General features: G+C 35.3%; 1 protein-coding gene across 1 annotated transcript; it reads left to right on the forward strand.

Moving 5' to 3' along the window:
• The first annotated feature begins 21390 nt into the window (after nucleotides 1-21390).
• LOC140450849 (zinc finger MYM-type protein 1-like) lies at nucleotides 21391-22005 on the forward strand. Its single transcript, XM_072544528.1, has one exon. The coding sequence runs from the start codon at nucleotides 21391-21393 to the stop codon at nucleotides 22003-22005; it is 615 nt and encodes a 204-aa protein (XP_072400629.1).
• Nucleotides 22006-24566: the final 2561 nt, after the last annotated feature.

Here is a 24566-nt window from a genome sequence, read left to right on the forward strand (position 1 = left end):
ATTTTTTATGGACAATATTCCTTCAACCCTTGACGTAGTTCTAGAAAAATTAAAGAAAGGAAGCATCTTCCGAATTTTTCTAAGAGTACATTAAAAGACTATTGCACGACATGGGTTTTATATATGGCAACAGGGTAGAAATTCAATGTTAATAGAAACACAAGAGATAGCTGCTTCGAGGCTCCACTTTCTCAGGTAAATAGAGAAACTGAGGAATCACGGAGCCAATATCATTTATATGGACGAATGGTGGGTCTACCCACTGGAACTACCAATGGACAAGTAATGCAAGATACAACAATAAAAAACAGACGGTAGGCTTTCGTAAATGGGCTTACCACATGTTTAAAAACAATATACTACTATATATATATATATATATATATATATATATATATATATATATATATATATATATATATATATATATATATATATATATATATATATAGAGGAAAAGAAAAGAAATTTAATCTTTGCAGATAAGTTAAATAGTAAACTCTTAAATATTGGGGAAATCTGCAAGAAAGGCTCTAATGAGTATCAATTGTTTCGCCGAACGTTTTCGCCAAAGAGAATTAATTTGGCTTCTTCAGGGCTGAAAGAGAATAAATTATAATTAGCTACCATATATTATCTATTAAAAACATTATTGATCTTACCCTAACTTAGAATTGTAGAGTTAGAATATTAAAAAACTTTGCTAGTAACATAGTGGTCTTTCTTTTTTTTTTCGGTTGATATCGTTATTTTAGCTCTTACTAACCTATGATCACTGCTTGTACTGAACAAAAAACAACCAAAGAAATGGACAAAACCAACTAACATTCAGGAGTTCGAAAAATATATTGGTAATTCATTGAAAGATACAACAACAGCAGACATCAATATATTGAACAAACAAATAGTCAACACAATGCAACAGGCTCAAACTAAATATTGTCCGACAAGCAAAATAGATGAAAAACTAAGTCAGCCCACGAAAACCCTTATAGAACTAAGGCGACAAATGAAAGGAGATAACACTACAAGCAAAGAAGCGATAAATCAAATAAATAAGACGATCACAAAGGCAATAAGAAAAGACATAAGAACTAAGTGTTCCAGAAAGGCTGTTAAATATGCTATAAAGAACTCTGGATGGACTGAAGTTTATGGATTGTCACAACCAGCCCTTGAGAATGAAATTAATGTTCAAGGTCCGGCATCAATGGTGGTCTCAAGCTCAAAAATCATGAGCAGTTTCCAAGCCACTGGATATTCCATTGTGAATTTTAGAGGAAAGAGATATTTCTTATGTCCTTTCCAGACCAATCTGGGGAGATCACGACCAAGCCAGCTTGGGGATCTTCAGATCTTACCAAGCAACAGAGCACACATGGCATATGAATTGGATTACTGCACCCCCATCCTCGGAACGGCTCCTTACTGCAAAGCAAGCAAGTCATTCGAACCTTTCATTCCAGAAGGCTGCCAGGAGCTACCACATAGTGTGGGTGATTTTAGATTAAGCGTCATGAGTGACAGTCCAATTGTTACTAGAGAGGGAAATCTCGAGGTGTCGGTGATTTCACGTGATCCCATAGCCATTGATCATGACTCAACACCATGTGTGGTGAAGAAGAAGACTATAATGAGTAGAGAAGGCTTTAAGGAAGGCTCATTCATGCTTATAGAGTTGGATAAGGGGGTCATGGATGCTCATGCTGTCATTCTGGATCCTTGTACTCACATCCACCATCATCTCCCATGCAACAAGATTCTGCACACCATGCAGGTGCCCAGCATCTCCACCTGTAAAGTAGATCCCACAGAATATACTATCATAAAATCAACAAAAGCAACTCTGGACTACTACAGCTTCATTGACGAAGAATTCCATTCAATCCACAATGAGTCACGATCCTGGTGGGACACTCTATGGTCTAGTTGGTTCATTACTCATGTGCTAAGCTGACTAACCATTCCATTAATCATATCTCTAGCAATGCTAACCATCAGAATATATCAATGCTGCAAACCATGATTTCCCAATAAGGTGACCCTCCACAGACTACATCAGATTCAATTCAAACTCCACAACATAGAAAACAAACACAAACTACAAACTCTCAATTCAGGAAGACTATCAATTAACAGTTAATTAACATTCTTGAATATGCGGAACAAAATGGCATAACCCTATTTTGCCTACCTAGCCACACGACACAGTTCTTGCAACCTCTTGACAGAGCGCTTTTTAAATATTAAAATTAAATTACGAATTTGCTTGCAATTCGTTCAAGAAGAATAACCCAGAAAGGAAAATAACTCAATTTGGCTTCAATTTGGGAAATTACTGAAATTTGCTCGGGGAAAGTCTGCTACGGTTAGTAACGCAGTATCCGCTTTTGAATCAACTGGAATTGTACCTTTGGATTCTTCTGTAATTTCCATCGATGCTTTTTTATCGGAGGACAATGTACCGAAGGAAAAAAAATTAACCCTCACCTTTCAAGACCTGAGTTACAACCTAAAGCTGGTTATAGCAACTGGAGTGATTATCAGCTTGACAAAAGGGGGGAACTAGATTTGTTACAGAGTACATAAACTACAAGCAAAAATCGCTCTGAAGTTGATAGTCGATTAGAACTGTAACATCTGAAATTACTACAGGAAAATTGCTTGATGAAATCTCACCTCTACCAAATAAACGTGGAGTAGCTGCGGACAGAAAGAGAAGCAAACAGCTAGCAGAGATTCTTACTTCCAAAGAAACCATTGCTAGAAAGAAAGAAAAGAGAGAAAAGAAAGAAAAGCAAGCTAAGGCTTTGAAAAAAGTGAAAGTTTTAAAAACAAATGGAAAGATTATTTCTAAAGGTAAAAAACAAAACCAAACAAAACAAAATAAACACAAACAAAATCAAACTAGTTTCAGAATATTCTGATAGTCTCAAAGATGATTCAGATATGGATGATGATTCCGATGCAGAATGTTTAGAAATATATTCACAAACTTCCAACTTCGACGACTGGCTTCAATGTATGCATTGCAAGAAATGGTTTCACGAATCTTGTAGCAAATACTTTAATTTCTGTGACCTTTGTGGCAAACTTATTTGTTCAACAAGAAGTACCTAGAGAACTAGTTATGTAACATAAAAATGAGTTATATGTAACGTAAAAATGAGTTATCTTAATTTTTTTTATAATACGCCATCTCACCTTCTTCATAGAACCAACTCTCCTCCGTTATGTGGGTGAGATGTTTTTTTTTTCATACTTATATTTTTTAACATAAACAAATATATTTAAGTTTTATGTGTATTTCATACTGAAATAGTATCAATAAACTATAATCATTATATGAAATTTTATTTTACTTCCAAATTTCAAAAACTTTTAAAAATACATCCATTCTAAAAAAAGTGGGCCATCTCTTCTCGAATTACCCTACTTCACTAAGAAAATACTTCAAAAATGCTTGATGAAAACCCGATATTTTTCTATAAAAAACAAGGCGCAGAGGGAGTATTATTGAAACAACAAGATTTTTGTCCCATAACTGTGAATAAATTTCAAAAAACAATCTGGAGCAAATTTGGAAATAGTACTTTAACAATTGATGAAACACACGGCTTGAATTCGTATGATTTTGAATTAACAACACTTATGGTATTAGATGAATTTAAACACGGTTTTCTAGTAGCCTTCATGTTTGCTAATAGAAAAGATGTTTACATATGAAGACCACACGGAAGAAAGGCGAAATGTCAATTTTTGATTATTTTTTGTTCAGAGCAGCAATATGTAGGTTTTTAGTAGTAGTTTTATGTGAGTCGTTCAAACATGGGAAAAAGACGAATCCTCATAGCTTAAAACACGTTATAAAATTCTTCGTACAGGGAAGAAAGGCGAATGGTCCTCGCGTAAATTACAGGTCGAATAAATGAAGTAATGAAGCGGTTAAGACAACAGAGCCATGAAACAGGTGACGATTGTCAATGTAAGAGACTTAAGTGTTTCAAAACAGTAGATCAACAAAATCGATCAAACATTATAAACAATTTTAACCGTATGGGGCGTGATGAACAAAATATTTACTTGGCAGGCCTAATAACGTTAATGCCCGTAAAGCAAAGAAGAGCCCGAGAAGAAGCTACATCAAGATTGCATGATGCAACGTATTCTTTTAGAGTTAGAATAACGACTGACGATAAAACTACTGACGTCCCAGTTTGTTTTAAAGCTTTTCTAAGCCTTCATGGCATTGGTCCGAAGAGGCTTGAAAATATTCAAAAAAGTTTAAAAGCTACTGGTAGTGCACCAATTGACAAACGCGGAAAAAATCCAAAAAAACACGCATTAACAAAACAACAGCTAGATGAAGTTATTGAACACATAAAGCGTTTTAAAGGAAGAGAAAGCCATTATAGTAAAAATAAAACTAAGAAAATGTACCTTCCGGATGACTTAAATATTAAGAAAATGTACACTATGTACAAATCCGATAAGGGCGCTCCTTTGTCTTACGAAACATATCGACAAATCTTTAATAAGCATTTTAACATTAGCTTTGGCTATCCGCGGAGTGATACGTGTAGTGCTTGCGATCATTTCTTGGCTGAACTTAAGGTCCTTCACAATAAACTGAATGAAACAATTGATGCCTCTGAAAAACAAAAGATAGAAGTTGAGATAAAACGAATAACTTTGTCAAATAACCTACACAAATCCAAAGCAGAATGTTAACTGTGAAGCAGTATCTATGGATTTTGAAAAAAATTTATCCACTCCAAATATTCCGACCAACGACGTCTACTATAAGAGACAACTGACGCTTCACTCCTTTAATATTCATGTATTGTCAACAGGAAATGCTACATTTTATTGTTTTCCAGAAACAATAGGAGGCAAAGGTTCAAACGAAGTAGTGTCATTTCTGCACCATTTTATCTTTGTTCAGCTTGATCTGTCAGTTCGTCACCTCCACATATTCTGTGATTCATGTGGCGGCCAAAATAAAAACTTCACTGTTTTCCGTTATCTTCACTATGTAGTTAATACTGCAAAAAGGTTGGACTCAATCAAAGTAACCTTCCCAATACGATGTCATTCTTACATGGAGTGCGATCGAGATATGGGTGTGATAAACCAAAAAATTATGGCTGAACTTCCTGAGGATTGGTACACGGAAATTAGATCATGTCGAGTAAAACCAAATCCGTTCGATGTCGTAGAGGTCGATCAATTACTTATAAGAAACTGGTTACTATTCTTGGACAAAATTTACGTAACTATACCAACATATAAATCAAGACCAATCAGAGAACTCGAAATATTGAAAGATCATCCACGCCTTTTCAAACACCGAGATTCCTATAATGGACAATGGGAGACGTCAATTATACGCAAACCATTTACAAATTCCGATGAGGTGCAACTACCCGAGAGCCAGTTTATTTTACCACCAAAATTATATACAGGTGAGTTTGTTTTAAAAATTCCCTTCCTTTTCTCTTTTTTCATAGAGATGTTTTTTAGAGCTAAGGAAAATTTCTAAGGAAAAATTTAACGATCTGGTCCACTTGAGTCAGTTTTGCACATCTGAAAGGGCTAGATCGTTCTATAGAGGCTTACCTTACAACAAAAACAACAAAAATGTAAACAAAATGAGGAGAAAATAATAAAAGCTAGACAAATGACGATCAGAAAAAAAATTGTTGTCATATATTTCGCTTTTTTCCCGTGTTTGTAGTGACTTGTGTTTACATAAAGCAATGTTTCTAAGTTTTGTGTTTTATTTTAAATTCCGTTGATTAAATAATACGTTACAAAATAAGTATGAAGACTACTTAAATAAAGAAGTACGCAAAATATTTAATTGTATGATGATGTTTAGGGTTTGAAAGTTAAAAATTCAATTTTCTCGAATTAACCTCTTTGTGACATTTCGCCTTTCTTCCGTGTGGTCTTCATATATCAATTATTGTTTCAACATATAATTACAAGTAATTAAATTACAAATGTATTCATTTTATATTTATAATGTACCCAAGTTGTAGGTGAATTTCATCCAAAAATATTTATGTCTGATTTGACAGAGGCATATTTTAATGCATGACTGTCATTAATGGGAACACTGGAAATACTCAACATATTTACTGTTCCTGGCATGCGGACTGTGCACGGCAAAGTAATATTAACAAAGTTAAAGGTTTGGAAAAATTATGCATCAAATTTTAGAAAATGGGCATACTGCTTCCGAAAACACTCTTTAATTGATACAAATATGCATGTCGAAGCAATGCATAAAATTTTGAAATAATAGCCTCCCGTTTTATACCGCTTCGCGACTTTGGGAGTATAGCAGGGTAGTCTGCTATATCTAAGGCCTACGGTATACAAGGAAGGTAACATGGCCAGTGCTACGCTTCAACCGCCTATTATTACCCCTGGTTTTACCCAAGGTACTCGCTTTTATTCAGGCTGAGTCAACCTGGGGCCTATAGTAATTTTTAAAAATGTCTAGTTGTTCTTGCCGGCGGTAGGATTCGAACTCCGGACCACCGGCATGCGAGGCAAGACTAACAGTAGCACTTTATTTCAGTTTTTCCTGATGATGAAAATAAACATTTTCGAAATCTTGAAACTTAGTTAAAAGAGTACACTTATTTCACCGCTGCAAATCCCAATAAACCTCAAAGCTCCGTTTTCTAACGTTGTCAGCAAAGACTTCTTTTCCTTTTCTTTTTTAAGGCATGGGATTCTATCAGAACATCGCTTATCGTTATGGTGACCTCGCAGTACGAGCACTCAAGGATTGGGCTAAGACTAAACAAAAATTGGCAAGAGAATATAACAAGAGGTGTTTTCTATTACGCTGTAGATCATCCAACATCACACCTTCACACATTACACATTCCACTTCATCCATCACAAAATTGTTGCAAAGACAGGACATCCATTAGAACAAGGACACTTTACAATTTACCAGGTTAGAAAACAGAATTTTGAATTTAGAAATTTTAAATTGCATTAAAGTCATTCACAGTTTAGAGTCTAACTTATCAAAATTAAAAAAAAACATCATTGAATTAACTTCTGAATTCATTTTTAATAACTTTTCTAGTAAACAACAAGTTGTATATAATAGAACTTTTCACAAAACCAAATTACGTAATACTAACAAATATAATAGGCTATTCAATCTTGAGCTGAACTTAAAACTAAAGACAAAGCCGGGCTGGATTAAGAACCTTTCCAGTGTAACTTTACCAGATGATATCTCTAGATTTTTGTCTTTGGATCCTAAGTTCAGCATAGAACCTATTTTAGGGAAAGATATCCCTATCAAGGATATGTTGGCTGACGTTGAAACAATTATGCATTCTGTCACTGATGTGCATCAGAGGGACGTACTTATAGCTAGATCTACATACATAATTACTGATTATTTACATAAAAACAACAGAAAAAATAGCTTTAATTTTTTCAGAGCTATGTTACAAAAAACTCGTAAGTTTCATAGTGAAAACACTAACATCATTGTCATGCCTTCAGACAAATGTAATGTAACTGTAGTTCTGAAAAAACAGAGATATTTAGATCTATGTCTTGAATTACTTAATTCTGATAACGTATATGAGAGATTGAACAGAGATCCAACTAACACTGTTCAAACCAAATGTAACAATCTCATTAAGGAATTATGTGGCGCAAGACAAATAGATGAAGCTACAAAGAAAAAACTAACTAGCTATAAGGGTGTTATACCCAAATTTTACGCTTTACCTAAGATCCATAAACCACAGCTTACGGTTCGTCCCATTGTTGCATGTATTGGTGCTCCCACTAATTTACTAGCATCTTTTTTAACAGAGATCTTAACCAATGCTTATGTTTCTAATGAATATTACATAAAAAATTCTTTTGATGTTTTTAACAACTTTAATAACCATCAGTTACCTGAAAACTATGTGATTGTCAGTCTGGATGTAGTTTCATTATTCACTAATGTACATCTAGATGCAGCTTTAATAGCTATTGAAAACAATTGGAATTTTATTAGTTCTTATTGCAATATCAGCTTAGAATACTTCAAAAAACTTATCTCTTTTTTATTCAACAACACCTATTTCACATTCAACAATACTGTGTTCAGACAAACACAAGGAACCCCTATGGGAGGTACCATCTCTCCCATTTTGGCCTGTTATGTGATGGATCATTTACTAGATATGGTGATTCCAGAATTGTCCTTTCATATTCCCTTTGTAAAAAAGTATGTGGATGACTTAATCCTAGCTATTCCTAGCAATGGATCCACAGAAATCTTGAATATATTTAATAGTTATGACCCTCTATTACAGTTCACAATCGAACATGAGGATGATCTATGCTCAGTCCCCTTTCTTGATACCCGGTTCATCAGAACCCAGAACAACTCCCTGATTATCCACTGGCATAGAAAACCTCATAGTTCTGGACGCTTCCTTAACTATTGGTCATATCATAGACATTCAATTAAAATCAATTTGCTTAAACAAATGAAAGCTAGAATCATAGCAATCAGTGATCCTTCTTTCCATCAGAAGAACCTGAAAATCCTTTCTAACCTTTTCATCGACAATTCATACCCACAACACCTAGTCACCAAGATCTTATTTAGTTTGACCCCGAACATAGCACGCCATAATGATGAGGTGCAAATTATTGTCACAAGTGGAGAACAAAATACCAATTGCTCATATTCTTCATTAAAATACATAAAAGACATAACACCCAGACTGACAAGACTTTTTAAAGATTTTACTAATTTAAAAATAGCCTTTAAAACTTCATTAACTGCGAGATCAATATATTCCAAAGTCAAAGATAAAAGTGACATCAAAGATTGTTCCAACGTTGTGTACCAGATTCCTTGCAACAATTGTAATTTGGTATATGTGGGACAAACCACGCGTAGCCTAGGTAGTCGCTTAATCAGTCATCGAAGCGACAGCAGACTATATCCGGAAAGATCTGCCCTTGCAGAACATGTAAATAAAGAACATCACATAATGAATTATGAATCAGTCAAAGTTTTAGCTACTGAAACCAATTACAAAAAAAGAATCTTCTTAGAAATGGCATTCATTGCTCAGAATTCAAACGCAATGAACAAAAGGAGTGACATTAATCAGTTAAGCTCCATTTACTCCTACCTATTATATTTGGATACACATTCACATGTCAATGATGTTTCAACATCTGAGTCATTGTAAAGTTTCCAGGTTTCTTTATTTAGTATTTTTTCATCTTAAAAAAATAAAAATTGTTCTTTCAACCTAAATACAATCTTTGTTAAATTCTGATGTGTAATATAGTAGTACTACATAAGACAAAGAAAACAAGAAGAAGTTCTGTCATTTGCCATGTCCAGGAATGACAGCTACTCTTAACCTAACACTCCACTGTTGGCCGGCACGAGTTGCGTAGATTTACTTCAGGAATTGTGTAAAACTTTTCCAGGAGTAGTAAGTAAACATCTTGGGAACATAATAGGTTGCACCACGAAATGCATTACTGAAACTAATGTTGATAGATACTTGAAGACTAAAGCATTATCGTTTATGTATTTTTTACTGGATATTTATGATGCTCAATATTTTTATCCGTTTATTGACGCTTTGATGCCCGAAATTTTAAGTGCCGTTAAGCATAACTTTTATAAAGTCGCAGCGGAAGCTCTAAGGATATTGAAACAATTAGTTAAAGTGATACGACCTATTTATCTTGATTATGGTCTCGATTTTACGCCATTGGTCAAAGATATTTATGCCTGCACGTTTGAACGTTTCATGCCTGTACGTATCGATCAAGATATTAAAGAGAGCGCAATATCAACAATGGGATAAATTATTTCCAGCTTAGGTGATTACCTGGTAGCTGAGCTACCGGGTTGCTTACCTATATTTCTAGCTAGACTGAAAAATGATGTGACTGCGCTAGTAACCATCCAAGCCCTAACACAAATAGCTGCGGGACCAATAAGTAAGTATTTTTTTAATCAATTTTTGTATAACCCTGTAGTTTGAGTCTAATGTTTCTTCTGTCCCATTTTTCTCGTGAGCAAATGTTCATTTATAAAGGAATTTCAATTTTGGCCCTATATTTGGGTGCTATTTGGTCAGAAATTATCATTCATTCAGTATACCTAATTTCATTTATGATGTTACTGGAAGAGGAGTCAACGAGATGGCCTCCTGTTTGCTGAAATGGATATTGTTCTCAAACATATCACCTACTGTTCAAGATTTAGTAATTTGGTCCGATAATTGCCCATCACAAAATAGAAACCTCGGTATGGTTATGTGCTACTTTTATATCCTCCAAATTTGTCCCAATCTTAAAAGTATAAGTCATAAATTCTTATTGAGAGGACATACACATCTAGAGGTGGATTCGCATCATGCAAGAATAGAAAGTGAATCAAAAAATCAGCCACAGTTTCATATCATGACACCTTGGGATTGGCAACAGATCGCCAGAATGTGTAACAAAAAAAATCCCTATGAAGTGTTAGCAATGGAAACGAACGATTTTAAGAACTTTAAAAGTATGTACACATCTCAACAGTCGTCTTATGTAGCACGTAAAAAATCGACAAATGGAGAACAGTTTTTAATATCTAAGGCCGTTCAATTGCAAGTGAGAGCAGATGCACCTGGTTATTTATTTTATCAAACAGATTTTGAAAGTGACTTTTATGAGCTGGATCTCAATAGACTTAAAAGAAATCCAAAATTAGGTGACATTAATTTGCCTCTTATCCGTGAAGGACTGAATCCATTACCCTCTACTAAATACCAACATTTGCAGAATTTATTAAAATGGGTTCCCAAGGTATTCCATAGTTTTTATATTAATTTACCACATTCTAATAATTTATCAAATGAAACTATTGATGACGATTACGATTAAGTCTATTGTAAAATTGTAACGATGAGTCCAAGCCATCACCGTTAAAACAGCGTGCGCGCGAACCAACCCATGAAGTAGGAATGTATCGACAGTAGAAAGGGCAAAACTAATTACCAAGCTCCGCTATATAAACCGCAACATTTCCTCATAGAGAGAGAATCGACAGGTGTTGACTGAAGGTTCTCTTCTTCCGTACCCCGGCTTGTGGACGTATTGAGTTCACAAGTTGTTCCGTCCCATACCGCCGTTACCCGAAGAGCGTGTTGAGCTCTTCACTACCCGTACTCTGAAGCAGTCGTGTTGAGACTGTCGAGGAGTGTCCTATTAACCCGAATCACTTAAGGGACGTGTTGAGTTCCTTTCCTTTCTTTGTACCTATCGTCCGCTGTTATTGAATCGATACAACGTTCCCGTAAAATTTCAAATACACACTCGCTTGCCGATAAGACTAATTTCATATGACAAGGTCAAACTTAATTTGAATAAATAGGCCAGGTACTAAGAAGACTAAACCAAATTGTAAATATGTACATAAGATTTTTGTCAATTTAATTTAAGGAAGACAATCAAGTTTTATTTTTATTTTGAACTCTGTCTCTGACTGTCTAAAAGCTACCCGGATAGTGACTCCCACGAGAGGACATCACAAATGGCGCCCGAGCAGAAAAATACGTTTTAAACAATAATACCGACCGAATTCCGAATTTTATTTTCATGAGACAGTACTACATTTCAAATTTTAATCAAATACAGGGTGATTCACAGTTCAAAAATGACAGACGCTCCGGAAACGTCGAAGGTTAGTTGGGTGTACCTATTAAAGAAAGACGAACTTATAGCCGAATTAACAAACAGAGAACAGCCGACGGAAGGGAATTTCAGCGAGCTAAGAGCGAGATTAGTTGCGATCATCAAGGCACCAACTCAAAAAGGCCAAAACCCAGAGGAAATAGAAGAAAACCAGATGGAAGACAGACAAAGAAAGATGGAAATAGTACGCAAATGGGGGTTACACTTTGACGGTTCAAGAGACCCAATAGAATTCATAGAACGGTTGAAAGAACTCCAGACAGCTTACGGCCTACAAGACACCCACGTTTTACAAGCTCTACCAGAAACATTAAACGGGAAAGCATTACTATGGTACAGAAACAATAATAAATATTGGAACGAATTAAAAGACTTCGAACAAGATTTCCGCAATTTCTTCGTTTCCTCCGTTCTCACGCAATCTCTGGAAGCTCAAATCCGGAACCGACTCCAACGAAACAACGAAGGTGTAAAAGACTACATCATTGATATTCAAACAATGATCAGAAGACATGGTGAATTCAACCACCAAGAAGAACTAAACAGGATATACACCAATATGAACCCGAAATACAAGTTGTATATAAAGAGGCAAGACGTATCGTCAACACAGGACATCATCAGACTAGCGGAAGAATATGATATGGTCCAAAAAGAAATATATAACAGAAACAATACAAGGTGTGACTGGACACAGGCAAATAGTCGTAATAACAAAATACAGAATTTCGACAGACAGACTTGTTGTTGGAGATGCGGCCGCAGAGGCCACAATAGAAGAAACTGCAGAGCTATCGCTGTACTCTTCTGCAGCCATTGCGGAACCCGAGGAACAACTTCCAATAACTGCCAATGTAGAAGCCGACCGGAAAACTCCAACAGGACTGGACAAGAAGGAGGCAACCCAGTCAGTATTTAGAGTCCTCCCTAACAACCTCCAGCTACGCACACTATACAGATCAACGACCCCACACAACGATAACGTTCAGCAACGGTAAAAAGTTAAGAGCACCAATAGACACAGGAGCCCAAAATTCGTTTATAGGACAAAAAGGTAAAAAAATATTGGAACAATGTGGAACAAAAAGCGACAGAAAAGCTTTAAAGATCACGCTGGCAGATGGAAAAACCAGCAACATAGAAATCTGTTTTACAGCAAAATGTTCCATAGACAACGTTTGGAGAAAAGCCAAGCTACATTTTTTACCAAACCTAGCTTCAGAAGTAGTACTGGGAATGCATGAAATAACAAGATGGGGCCTTGATTTATCAAACATCTTAAATAGAAATCGCGTAAGAAGGAGAGAACAATACCCAACCAGGACAGAACACGGATCCAGATCGTACAATGCAGACAATAACCGAATACCGACCAATTCCAGGGTCAACGAAACACCAACCGCAAGATATCCGCTCCAACAGAGAAGCAAAATATATAACAAAACGACCTACCGACTACCGACCGATACCGCGGTCGAAGACCAGACCGAAAATATACCGACTACCGACCGATACCGCGGTCGACAACCAGACCGAAGATATACCGAACTACCGACCGATACCGCGGCCGACGACCAGACCGAAGATATTCCGTCATACATACCGGAATTCACGAACAGTCCGAAACGAGAGCAGCTCGACATCAGTACTACACTAAACAATACCGAAAAAAAAAACAATTACAGGAATTGTTACTAACAGAATTGGAGAAATTTAAACAAATTAAAGGAACAACACATCTAACCGAACATACAATAAAACTCAAACATAATACACCGATCAAACAAAGATACAGGCCCCGAAACCCGGCAATGCAGAAGATCATAAACGATGAGATAGATAAGATGCTAGAAGAGAACGTGATAGAAAAATCTAATAGCCCGTACAGTTCCCCCATCGTCCTAGTAAAAAAGAAGGATAACAACGGATACAGATTTTGCACCGATTTTAGGAAAATCAACGACATCTCAGAAAAAGATGCCTACCCATTACCGTACATCAATCATATCCTAGAAAAGTTAAAATCTGCAAAATATTTTACCACGTTAGATCTAAAAAATGGATATTGGCAAGTACCACTTTCCGAAGCAAGCAAACCCTTGACCGCTTTCATAGCACCAGGAAAAGGACTATTCCAGTTCAAAGTACTTCCATTCGGATTACACGCCGCCTCCGCTACTTTTCAACGATTACTAGATACAATAATCGGCCCAGAAATGGAACCACATGCATTCGCCTATTTAGACGACATAATAGTACTGGGGAAACCGTTCGAGGAACATATGGAAAACTTAAAAGAAGTACACAGAATGACGGTATTAGATTTTTGTTTTGATAAAGTGCAGCAAGTTCAGAGCAGTGGCTATACCGTTCTGAAGAGACTTAAGGAGGTCGAAATACGTATCAACGGTTGTTGCTGCACTTTATCAAAACAAAAATCTAATACCGTCATTCTGTTTTGTTATTTACTTCGTTGGAAGTACGAGAAACTGAATTCACTACGAATTTTGACTAGGATGAACGGCTTGTGGGATGCAATTTTAGATTCCCTTGCCGATTAATTCATCCAGCTGTTTGTTTCGCAAATTTTAGGAAACACAGTGGTTAAGATTTGAATTCGGTTTCGCTAAGTAGAAATCGTTTGATTTCTCTTTTTGTTTTTAGATGGCGTAGTTACGTCTGTATATAGTTATTTTAATAACTATTTTCTAGGACGGGAAAGATTTTTGTTTTGGTTCAGAGCAGTGGCTATACCGTTCTGAAGAGACTTAAGGAGGTCGAAATACGTATCAACGGTTGTTGCTGCACTTTATCAAAACAAAAATCTAATACCGTCATTCTGTTTTGTTATTTACTTCGTTGGAAGTACGAGAAACTGAATTCACTACGAATTTTGACTAGGATGAACGGCTTGTGGGATGAAATTTTAGATTCCCTTGCCGATTAATTCATCCAGCTGTTTGTTTCGCAAATTTTAGGAAACACAGTGGTTAAGATTTGAATTCGGTTTCGCTAAGTAGAAATCGTTTGATTTCTCTTTTTGTTTTTAGATGGCGTAGTTACGTCTGTATATAGTTATTTTAATAACTATTTTCTAGGACGGGAAAGATTTTTGTTTTGGTTCAGAGCAGTGGCTATACCGTTCTGAAGAGACTTAAGGAGGTCGAAATACGTATCAACGGTTGTTGCTGCACTTTATCAAAACAAAAATCTAATACCGTCATTCTGTTTTGTTATTTACTTCGTTGGAAGTACGAGAAACTGAATTCACTACGAATTTTGACTAGGATGAACGGCTTGTGGGATGCAATTTTAGATTCCCTTGCCGATTAATTCATCCAGCTGTTTGTTTCGCAAATTTTAGGAAACACAGTGGTTAAGATTTGAATTCGGTTTCGCTAAGTAGAAATCGTTTGATTTCTCTTTTTGTTAAAAGAAGTACTTCACAGACTACAGCAGGCCAAACTACGAATTAATATAGACAAATGTAAATTCTGCAAAGAAGAGATAAATTATTTAGGCCATGTAGTAAACAAAACGGGAATAAAAGTGGACGACAACAAGACAGAAGCTATAGTCGAATATCCCGCACCAAAAACCGTTACACAACTACGCCGATTTTTGGGCATCATCTCATGGTATAGGAGATTTATAAAAGATTTTTCACGAACTACAGCCCCTTTAACAAAGCTACTAAAGAAAAAACAACATTGGACTTGGGACAGAGACCAAGAGGAAGCATTTAACAAAATAAAATTACTACTGACACAAGCTCCAATACTGATCTGCCCGGACTTCCAGAAAAGATTTTTTTTACAATTGGACCACGCTTCGAACCACGGTTTAGGAGTAGCTTTAGTACAAACAAACGACGAAGGACAGGAACAAGTCATCGCTTACGCAAGTCGAAACCTAACAAATGCCGAAAAAAATTACAGCGTGACAGAAAAAGAACTACTAGCGATCATCTTCGGTGTAGAAAAGATGAAACCCTACATCGAAGGATACCCATTTTCAATTATCACAGATCATCAAAGTCTACGATACTTACAAACAATGGAAAACCCTACAGGTAGAATAGCTAGATGGGCAATGCTGCTGCAACAATTTGACTTCGATGTCATTTACAGAAAGGGCTCCCAGAACGTCCTGGCCGACGCGCTCTCTAGAGAACCAGTAGATCTGGTTTGCATAATAAACGTAGAAGATGTAGAACCCGACGAATGGTACAATAAAGCTTTAAATAAAATCCAGACAAATCCGCAACTATTTCCAGACTACTCTATCAAAGATGGACTTCTCTATCGACACTTCTGGGACAAATACGATTTAACAGAGACAGAGGTATCCAACCCCTGGAAACTATGCATCCCAAATCACAAGAGACAACAACTCCTGGCAGAAAACCACGAGCAACCGACCGCAGGACATCTAGGAATAGCCAAAACAATAACCCGCCTAGCTAGAAAATACTACTGGCCAGGGATGTTTAAAGACGCCGCAAAGTTCGTCAGGAACTGCAAGAACTGTCAGAAATTTAAGCCGCAACAAAGCTTAACTCCAGGCCGCATGCAATCTACACAAATTCCGCCACATCCATGGCACACCGTTTCAACCGACATCATAGGACCCCTTCCAACATCCAGCAAAGGAAACAAATATATAATGACATTCCAGGACACCTTTTCAAAATGGGTCGAAGCCATACCGATCAGAACAGCAACGGCAAAATCAGTCTGTCAGAACTTAAAAGATAAAATCATTATGAGATTCGGATCACCCAAAGAGCTAATATCAGACAACGCAAGAACATACGATAACAGGGAAGTACGAAGGTTGCTAGACGAATTCCAGATTTCTAAAAGAAACATTCCGCCATATTCACCCCAGAATAATCCAGTAGAAAGAACAAACAGAGTAATCAAAACAATGATAGCTCAGTTCTGCGATAATAACCATAAGAAATGGGACACGAGCCTTCCAGAACTACTATTCGCATATAATACAGCTAAACACGATTCAACGGGTTTCTCCCCAGCCTTCCTGAACTTTGGACACGAACTAGAAATTCCAAGTAAAGTCGTAAAAACCCCAAACGACACACAACATACCGATCAAAACATAAAATGGCATAAACTACGAGAAACATTCGAACTAGTACGTACAAACCTGGCAAAAGCTTTTACAACTCAAAGCCATTACTACAACTTACGACGAAGAGAGTGGAAACCCACAATAAACGACAAAGTCATGAAAAGGGAATACCAACTCTCAAATGCCGCCAAAAATTTTAACGCCAAATTAGCACCGAAATTTTCAGGCCCATATACTATAACAAAAGTGTGTTCTAATGTAATATTCAAATTAAAACACGACGATAAAAACCGTACAATAACAGCTCATATCAAAGACCTAAAACCCGCATTTAGCGATTTCCCTACTCCTTAATCAGTCCAAGCACTTACAGTCAACACCAAGTAGTGACAGTATATTTTAATACAGTTTACCAGTAACCTTCAAATATAATGTCAGACACGTTAGAAATATATTACAGTGACAGAAATGGACGGCACAGTTACGCCGCCACCATACACCGTTCCAGAATTAATATCACCATTGGGGAACACACCAAAACCTAACACCCCGGGCAAAGGCTGCGAGCCCCTGATAAAGGCTATTTCCAAATTTAAAAACCTTTTCGATGAACCAACCATGGGCATCACAAAAATTCAGAAAGTCCAGGCAATTCCAGTGTCAATCCCGCTGCTCTCACTAATTCCGCCGCAGCATAAAGGAAAAAAATACAGACTGAGACTCCCGAAACCGGGTGCTGAGGATAAAAACCAATAATTGAAGCCCCACGAAGGAAGACGTTTTTTTTTAAGAGAGAGGAAGACGATTTTTTTTAAGAAGACGATATTTATTTTTTTTTTTAGGGCGGAGATTTTTTATTTCGATGTATTGTAAATTTTTTAGGGTAACCAAGTACCTGGCAAGGAATAAAAATAAAAAAATTTTGTTCCAAATTTTTTTTTCCAGGAAGAGGGGGTGTAACGATGAGTCCAAGCCATCACCGTTAAACCAGCGTGCGCGCGAACCAACCCATGAAGTAGGAATGTATCGACAGTAGAAAGGGCAAAACTAATTACCAAGCTCCGCTATATAAACCGCAACATTTCCTCATAGAGAGAGAATCGACAGGTGTTGACTGAAGGTTCTCTTCTTCCCTACCCCGGATTGTGGACGTGTTGAGTTCACAAGTTGTTCCGTCCCATACCGCCGTTACCCGAAGAGCGTGTTGAGCTCTTCACTACCCGTACTCTGAAGCAGTCGTGTTGAGACTGTCGAGGAGTGTCCTATTAACCCGAATCACTTAAGGGACGTGTTGAGTTCCTTTCCTTTCTTTGTACCTATCGTCCGCTGTTATTGAATCGATACAACGTTCCCGTAAAATTTCAAATACACACTCGCTTGCCGATAAGACTAATTTCATATGACAAGGTCAAACTTAATTTGAATAAATAGGCCAGGTACTGAGAAGACTAAACCAAATTGTAAATATGTACATAAGATTTTTGTCAATTTAATTTAAGGAAGACAATCAAGTTTTATTTTTATTTTGAACTGTCTCTGACTGTCTAAAAGCTACCCGGATAGTGACTCCCACGAGAGGACATCACAAAATGTTTGTATGTTTGTATAATTTACGAAATAAAAATTAATCCACCACTGCTTGTTTACTTCTATTACTTTCACTTACAGATAATTTTAATTGTTGGAATACTAACAATTAGTCATATTTTTGAATAAATAAAATCGAGGTAAAATGTATTAAGTAATTTTTTTCAAAAAATTCTAGGTTCAATGTTTTTTTGTTTAGTGTCAAAAAATATAACTGTTACAGAAACATTTGGACGAATTACAAAATATTTTATTTTACTACTTACTAACAATAGTGCTTTGAAGATAGATAACAACTTCAATCGTCATTTTCTCAATAATTCACTTTTGTGACTTAGTACACTTTACCTCTGAGGTGCTGTATATATATATATATATATATATATATATATATATATATATATATATATATAAATATATATATATATATATATATATATATATATATATATATAAATATATATATATATATATATATATATATATATATATATATATATATATATATATATATATATATATATATATATATATTATTGGAGTTCAAACAAAAAAAAACACAACTTTTTTAAGAATTCGTAATAAGTATTATGTGATAAGTATAAGTATGTGCAATTAATGAACGAAAACAAACTATGAACCCTACTCATATTTGTAACAAAAATTGGACTGGATCATCACCAGCAAAGGAGGCTGATATACTTATTAAAAAGTTAAAGCATGCATAACCTTCAATATACAATCTTCATTGGTGATGGTCATTCCAGCATCCACTCAAATTGTTGAAAAAGTTCCTTATTGCCTTAAAATTAGAAAAATCAAATTTGTCAATCATTTAACAAAAAATATTACCAAACATTTTCATGAAATGGCTAAAGAATCAGGTAGCAATAAAAAATTATTATAAAGCGCTCGTATAAACGTTATTGCATATGCAAAAAACGTTAATACTTCTGTTAAAAATCTTAAAGCTGATCTTTTTAATGTGATCAATCATATCTTTTGAGATAATTAATATTGTAAACAAAAATATTGCGTAAAGTTTGGCGAAAACATGGTAATTGCTTCAGGAAGTCTAAGGAAACTAGGCTCACAATAATGCGGATTTTAGGAAACTTGGCTGTTAAGTCAAGTTCTGAGTTCTGTATTGGTATTCGAGCGAAACAGACGTGTATATTTCGGCCGGTGATATCGAGTGTTATAACAAACAATCAACTGTTACGTTTCATAAGCCAGTTAAAAGGTTGAGACCAAATAGCCCAGACCCAATAGAAATAACCCATCGCGAAATTTATTGTCTACCTTGGACTCTATGCCCAGATAAATAGAAAATAAATATTCAATGGAACTGCTGATCAGCAGTTTCAAATAAAGAAAACTTGGAATTCCTTCTTCATGAGAATGATGCTGCTCTTGCGGGGTTGCCTGAAACTTGGTTCAAAGAGGGAAAGTTTATTAGTTTTAAAAATTACAATGTTGGTCGTAGAGAGTCCGTAATAGACCCAAATTCGAACTGGTTAGAACTGTTCCATATTAAAATTTCACCGCCATGGGTACCAACCAACCAAGATGAATATGATCTCCAAATTTCGTCAGTACCAAGGAATACGACCTATCTAAACGATAGATTTCTGATGTGCTAACTGGAACGAAGTATCAAACATACTAACAATAGCTCTTCTGGCATAAATATTTCATATTCAATGGCAATTTGCCAATATATCAGAAAAAATCTTTGTTAAGTATATATAATGCAATACGGACAGGACAAACAACAATCCCTAAAAGTTGGAAGGAGTATATTATCGTCCCAATTAAAAAACACGACAAACCAGATTCCATTCCAACCTTTCTTTCCTTTGACATTAGTAAAATAGGTTCCAATTATCGAACTCTCCGATTTTTGGTGTCATATATATCTCCATCAGCTCTGGTAAGTTCTCGTATGCAATTCACCGTGAGCTCCCTTTATACAACTTTTTTTTCTTCTTTCTGGTTCATAGTTCATGTTTCACATGCATAAAACACCGTTGGTCTAGCTATTGTTTTTATATGTTCGGATTTCGGCTGCTGTAATCATATTTTTTGCCTTCAACGGGCCAATAACCATTACTTTGTTATTATTATTATTGCTAATTTGATTTTATTATTATTATCAGTGGCGGTTGGTATATAAGTGCTGCGGAGCTGCAGAACCACCAAAATAATCCAAACAAAATTACTTTGAAAATTAAATAAAAAATATCACTACTTATAAAATTTAAATTCATTTAGATGGTTTTCGTGCATGGCCGCCTTTATTTTAATCTGTCGTCCGTCGCATCTCATGGCGACAGCAAGTCCCACTTATTTGACCGGACCGGTGCTACTCCGAGCTGTGAACTGTTAAAGATATCCCCGATAACACCCGCTCAACCCCTCGCCTACACTTTTCAGGCGACGACTGAAAGCAATATTTGAGCTGCATTTGTCGCAGTTCGAACTAGTGTGTACAAACCTACGTTTATTGTAATTTTAAATAATCGGTGATCGCGACGCGACGACTGTTAAAATAAGTTGTCCTGCACGTAATTCGGTATTTATATTAAGTATATGAGAATAAAAGTGCTGTTCAGGATGGATGTTATTTATAATTTGATTAATGTTAAGAGATTCTTTAAATATTCTTATGACGAAAAACTAGAATTAAAATGCGAAGGACGTCCTTTGCCGGATATTAAAATCGTAAAAGAAGGATCAAGCCGAGGGAAAAATTACAAACGACAATTTAATTGCGATATTTATACGAGAAATAGTTGGATATGTGGCTGCAACAGAAAAAACGCTCTTTTCTGTTTTCCTTGTGTACTCTTTGGAGGTGATAAGTCATGAACGCAAGTTGGTGTAACAGACTTAGTACATTTAAGTGATAAAATAAAAAAGCACGAAACTTCTAAGCATCATTTGCACAATCAAATGGAATATGCTTTATTAGGCTCCGTGAATATTAAAGAACAGTTAGATTCTGCATACTGGATAAATATTCAAAAATTCAATGAAGCTGTAACAAAAAATAGGTATGTTCTCTCAAAAATTATAGACTGCATAAAATTTTGTAGTGTTTTCGAATTGGCGCTTCGGGGACACGACGAGACACAAACATCCGACAATCCTGGAATTTTTCGCGGCCTCATAAATTGTACTGCTGAATTGGATAAAATTTTAGCACAACACTTGGAAGAATCGACGGTTTTTAAGGGCATTTCTAAAGAAATTCAAAATGATATTTTGGACTGCATGTTGGAATTATGCCAGGATAAAATTTTGGAGGAAATTCGGGAATCTCCATATCTAGCTGTCATGGCCGACGAGACTACAGACATTTCAGCAAAATCACAAATGGTTGTAGTATTTAGATATTGTCGAAATGGAGCACCGGTAGAACGATTTTGGACATATTTGGTACCTTCAAAATTAAATGTAGATACTTTAAGCAAAAACATTTTCAGTGTTTTGGATCCTATCCTGGAAAACTCAAATAATAAACTAATTGCTCAGAGTTATGATGGGGCAGCGGTCATGTGTGGATAGCACGCAGGAGTTCAAGCCAGAATCAAAGAAAAATATCCATTTGCTCATTTTGTACACTGTTACGCGCATCAATTAAATTTAATAATGTCTAAGGCTTGTTCCGAAAACTCTCAAGTTAGACTTTTTTTTTTGGAAATTTAAATGAAATCCCTACCTTTTTTAAAAATTCGCCACAACGAGTGGCAGTTTTAGATAAAATCGTCCAAAAGAAAATTCCTCATGGCGCTCCAACTCGCTGGAACTTCAATATTCGAACTGTTAATGTTCTGTTTGAACATCGATCTTCTTTTATCGAATGTATGGAAGAAATAGAAGAATCGTTTGATAAGGCAGCTGTCTGTAGTTCAGCGTCTTCCATTCGAAGAATACTAGTGGATCAAAATTTTGTTTTTTGGTTAACATTTTTCCATGGCATAATGCCACAAGTAAACGTTTTGTATAATGCTCTTCAAAAGACTAAAACGGATCCTTTGGAAATCAATAAAAAGGTGACAGATTTCGAAAGATACATGAATTCAGTTAGAAATTCAATAGATGATACCATTGACCAAGGTTCTAGTTTATGCGTTGAACCATTACCAACTAAAAGGTTATGGAAGGATAACAGTCCAGTAGGTCATCGGAGAGCATCTATCGAAGTTTGTGATATAATCATAAATTGTGCAAATGATAGATTTGCTTTTAAAAATCACCTACTTGCAACTTCATTGCTTTATCCTGAGCAATTTGATAATTATTGTGATAATTTCCCAGATGATAATTTAAGCCTGACTTACGCGTCATATCCAAATTTAGATAGGGAGCGCTTGAAGACTGAATTATCTGTTATTTATTTTAGAAGAGACTGTAGAGACATTAATGGGGCAATACCTTTTTTAAAATTTTTAATTGAAAATAATTTAACAGAGCCTTTTCAAGAAACTGTAAAACTGCTTCAAATTCTAATTACAGTGCCCATGAGTAGGGCAGAAGCTGAAAGGTGCTTTTCGAGTTTAAAACGGATTAAAACATTCTTGAGAAATTCCATGACTGAAGACCGACTTGTAGCATTAACCATGTTGTCAGTAGAAAAGACACTTATAAAAGAAATACCAAACTTTAATGAAAAAGTTATAGACAAGTTTGCTTTAAAAAAAAATCGACGAATCGAGCTTATTTATAAAAAAAATAATATATTTGGCTCTGTGTGTAGTTAGTGCGTAAGACCCTATAATGCAATTATTGTTGTGGCGATTTTGTTTGTAGTGTCTTTTCGTTTGCATTCCTTAGTTTCACGTATTTATCGATAAAATTCTACTAAAAACATAAACTATAAAACAATTACTAGTGTGCCATAATGTACCATTGCTATTTTTGATATAATTGGATTTATCTTCAATTTGAAAAGAAGAAAATCGGTAAGTTCTTTATTATTTTTTAATAGATATATAATGAATAAATATATGGTGTAAAATATCAAACTAAAAGCCTCGTTGTAAAATACAACGATTAAAAGATATTGAATTAAAAAAAAGTTAACTGTAATAGGACCAAATACGAAATTTTTACACAGACAACTGTCTACTAAAAGAAAATATGGTAGTGAACTGAAAACCTTTCCTTTAACATATTTTTACTCCGTTAAAGCATATAATTATGTAAGAACTACTTTTAATTCTGCATTACCCCATCCCAAAATAATATCAAGGTGGTACCAAAGTGTCAATGGAGATGCTGGTTTTTCAAAAAAAGTTTTTGAACTGTTGAAGATAAAGGCCACGAATACATCATATAAATTGCTCTGTAATTTAACAGTTGACGAGATGGCTATTCATCAGCATGTTAGTAGCAATAGTATTTATGTTAGTCTGTATTAATTGTTCTTGGAAACTTTCTGTAGGGTATTTCTTAATTGAATTCATTAACTGGCAAACAAAAACAAAATTTAATATTACAATTCTTAAATTTGGTAAATCAATCTGGTGTAGAAGTGATATCAGTAACTTTTGATAGTGCATCAAATAATGTGACAATGATAAAGGAGTTAGGGTGTGGTTTTTAATTAAATTCATTAAAATCTACATTTACTTTACAAAATTCAAATAAAGAAATTGCAGTTCTGTTCATATGATAAAATTATTAAGAAACACCCTAGGAGATTAACTAATTTTAATTGAAGATAATGGTGAAACTGTAGAGTGGAAATATATTAAGGAATTAAATAAACTCCAAGAGGAATAAAAGTTCATTTACGAAATAAACTTAAAAAATCTCATATTAATTATAAAAATCAAAAAATGAAGGTAAGGTTGGCAATACAATTATTTAGTAACTCATGTAGCACATATGTGTTACACTCACGTAGTAACCTGTGGCAGATGCTATTGAATATTTAACACAAGTTTTACAGTTACAACAATTTAGTAACTCTGCTGCTACGGTTAATTTTATTCGCATCTTAAATAAAATTTGTTTGATGTTTTTAATTCCAGACAGATGTCACAAAAAGATTATAAAAAGCCCTTAAATACAGATAATTATATCAAAATTAATGACTTTTAAATGAAACTGCTGAATATTTA

Source organism: Diabrotica undecimpunctata, chromosome 9 (assembly GCF_040954645.1).
Source record: "Diabrotica undecimpunctata isolate CICGRU chromosome 9, icDiaUnde3, whole genome shotgun sequence".
NCBI lineage: Eukaryota > Metazoa > Arthropoda > Insecta > Coleoptera > Chrysomelidae > Diabrotica > Diabrotica undecimpunctata.

Coding starts and splice junctions, on each gene's coding strand:
- LOC140450849 (XM_072544528.1), top strand. CDS start 21,391: ATGGAATATGCTTTATTAGGCTCCGTGAATATTAAAGAACAGTTAGAT.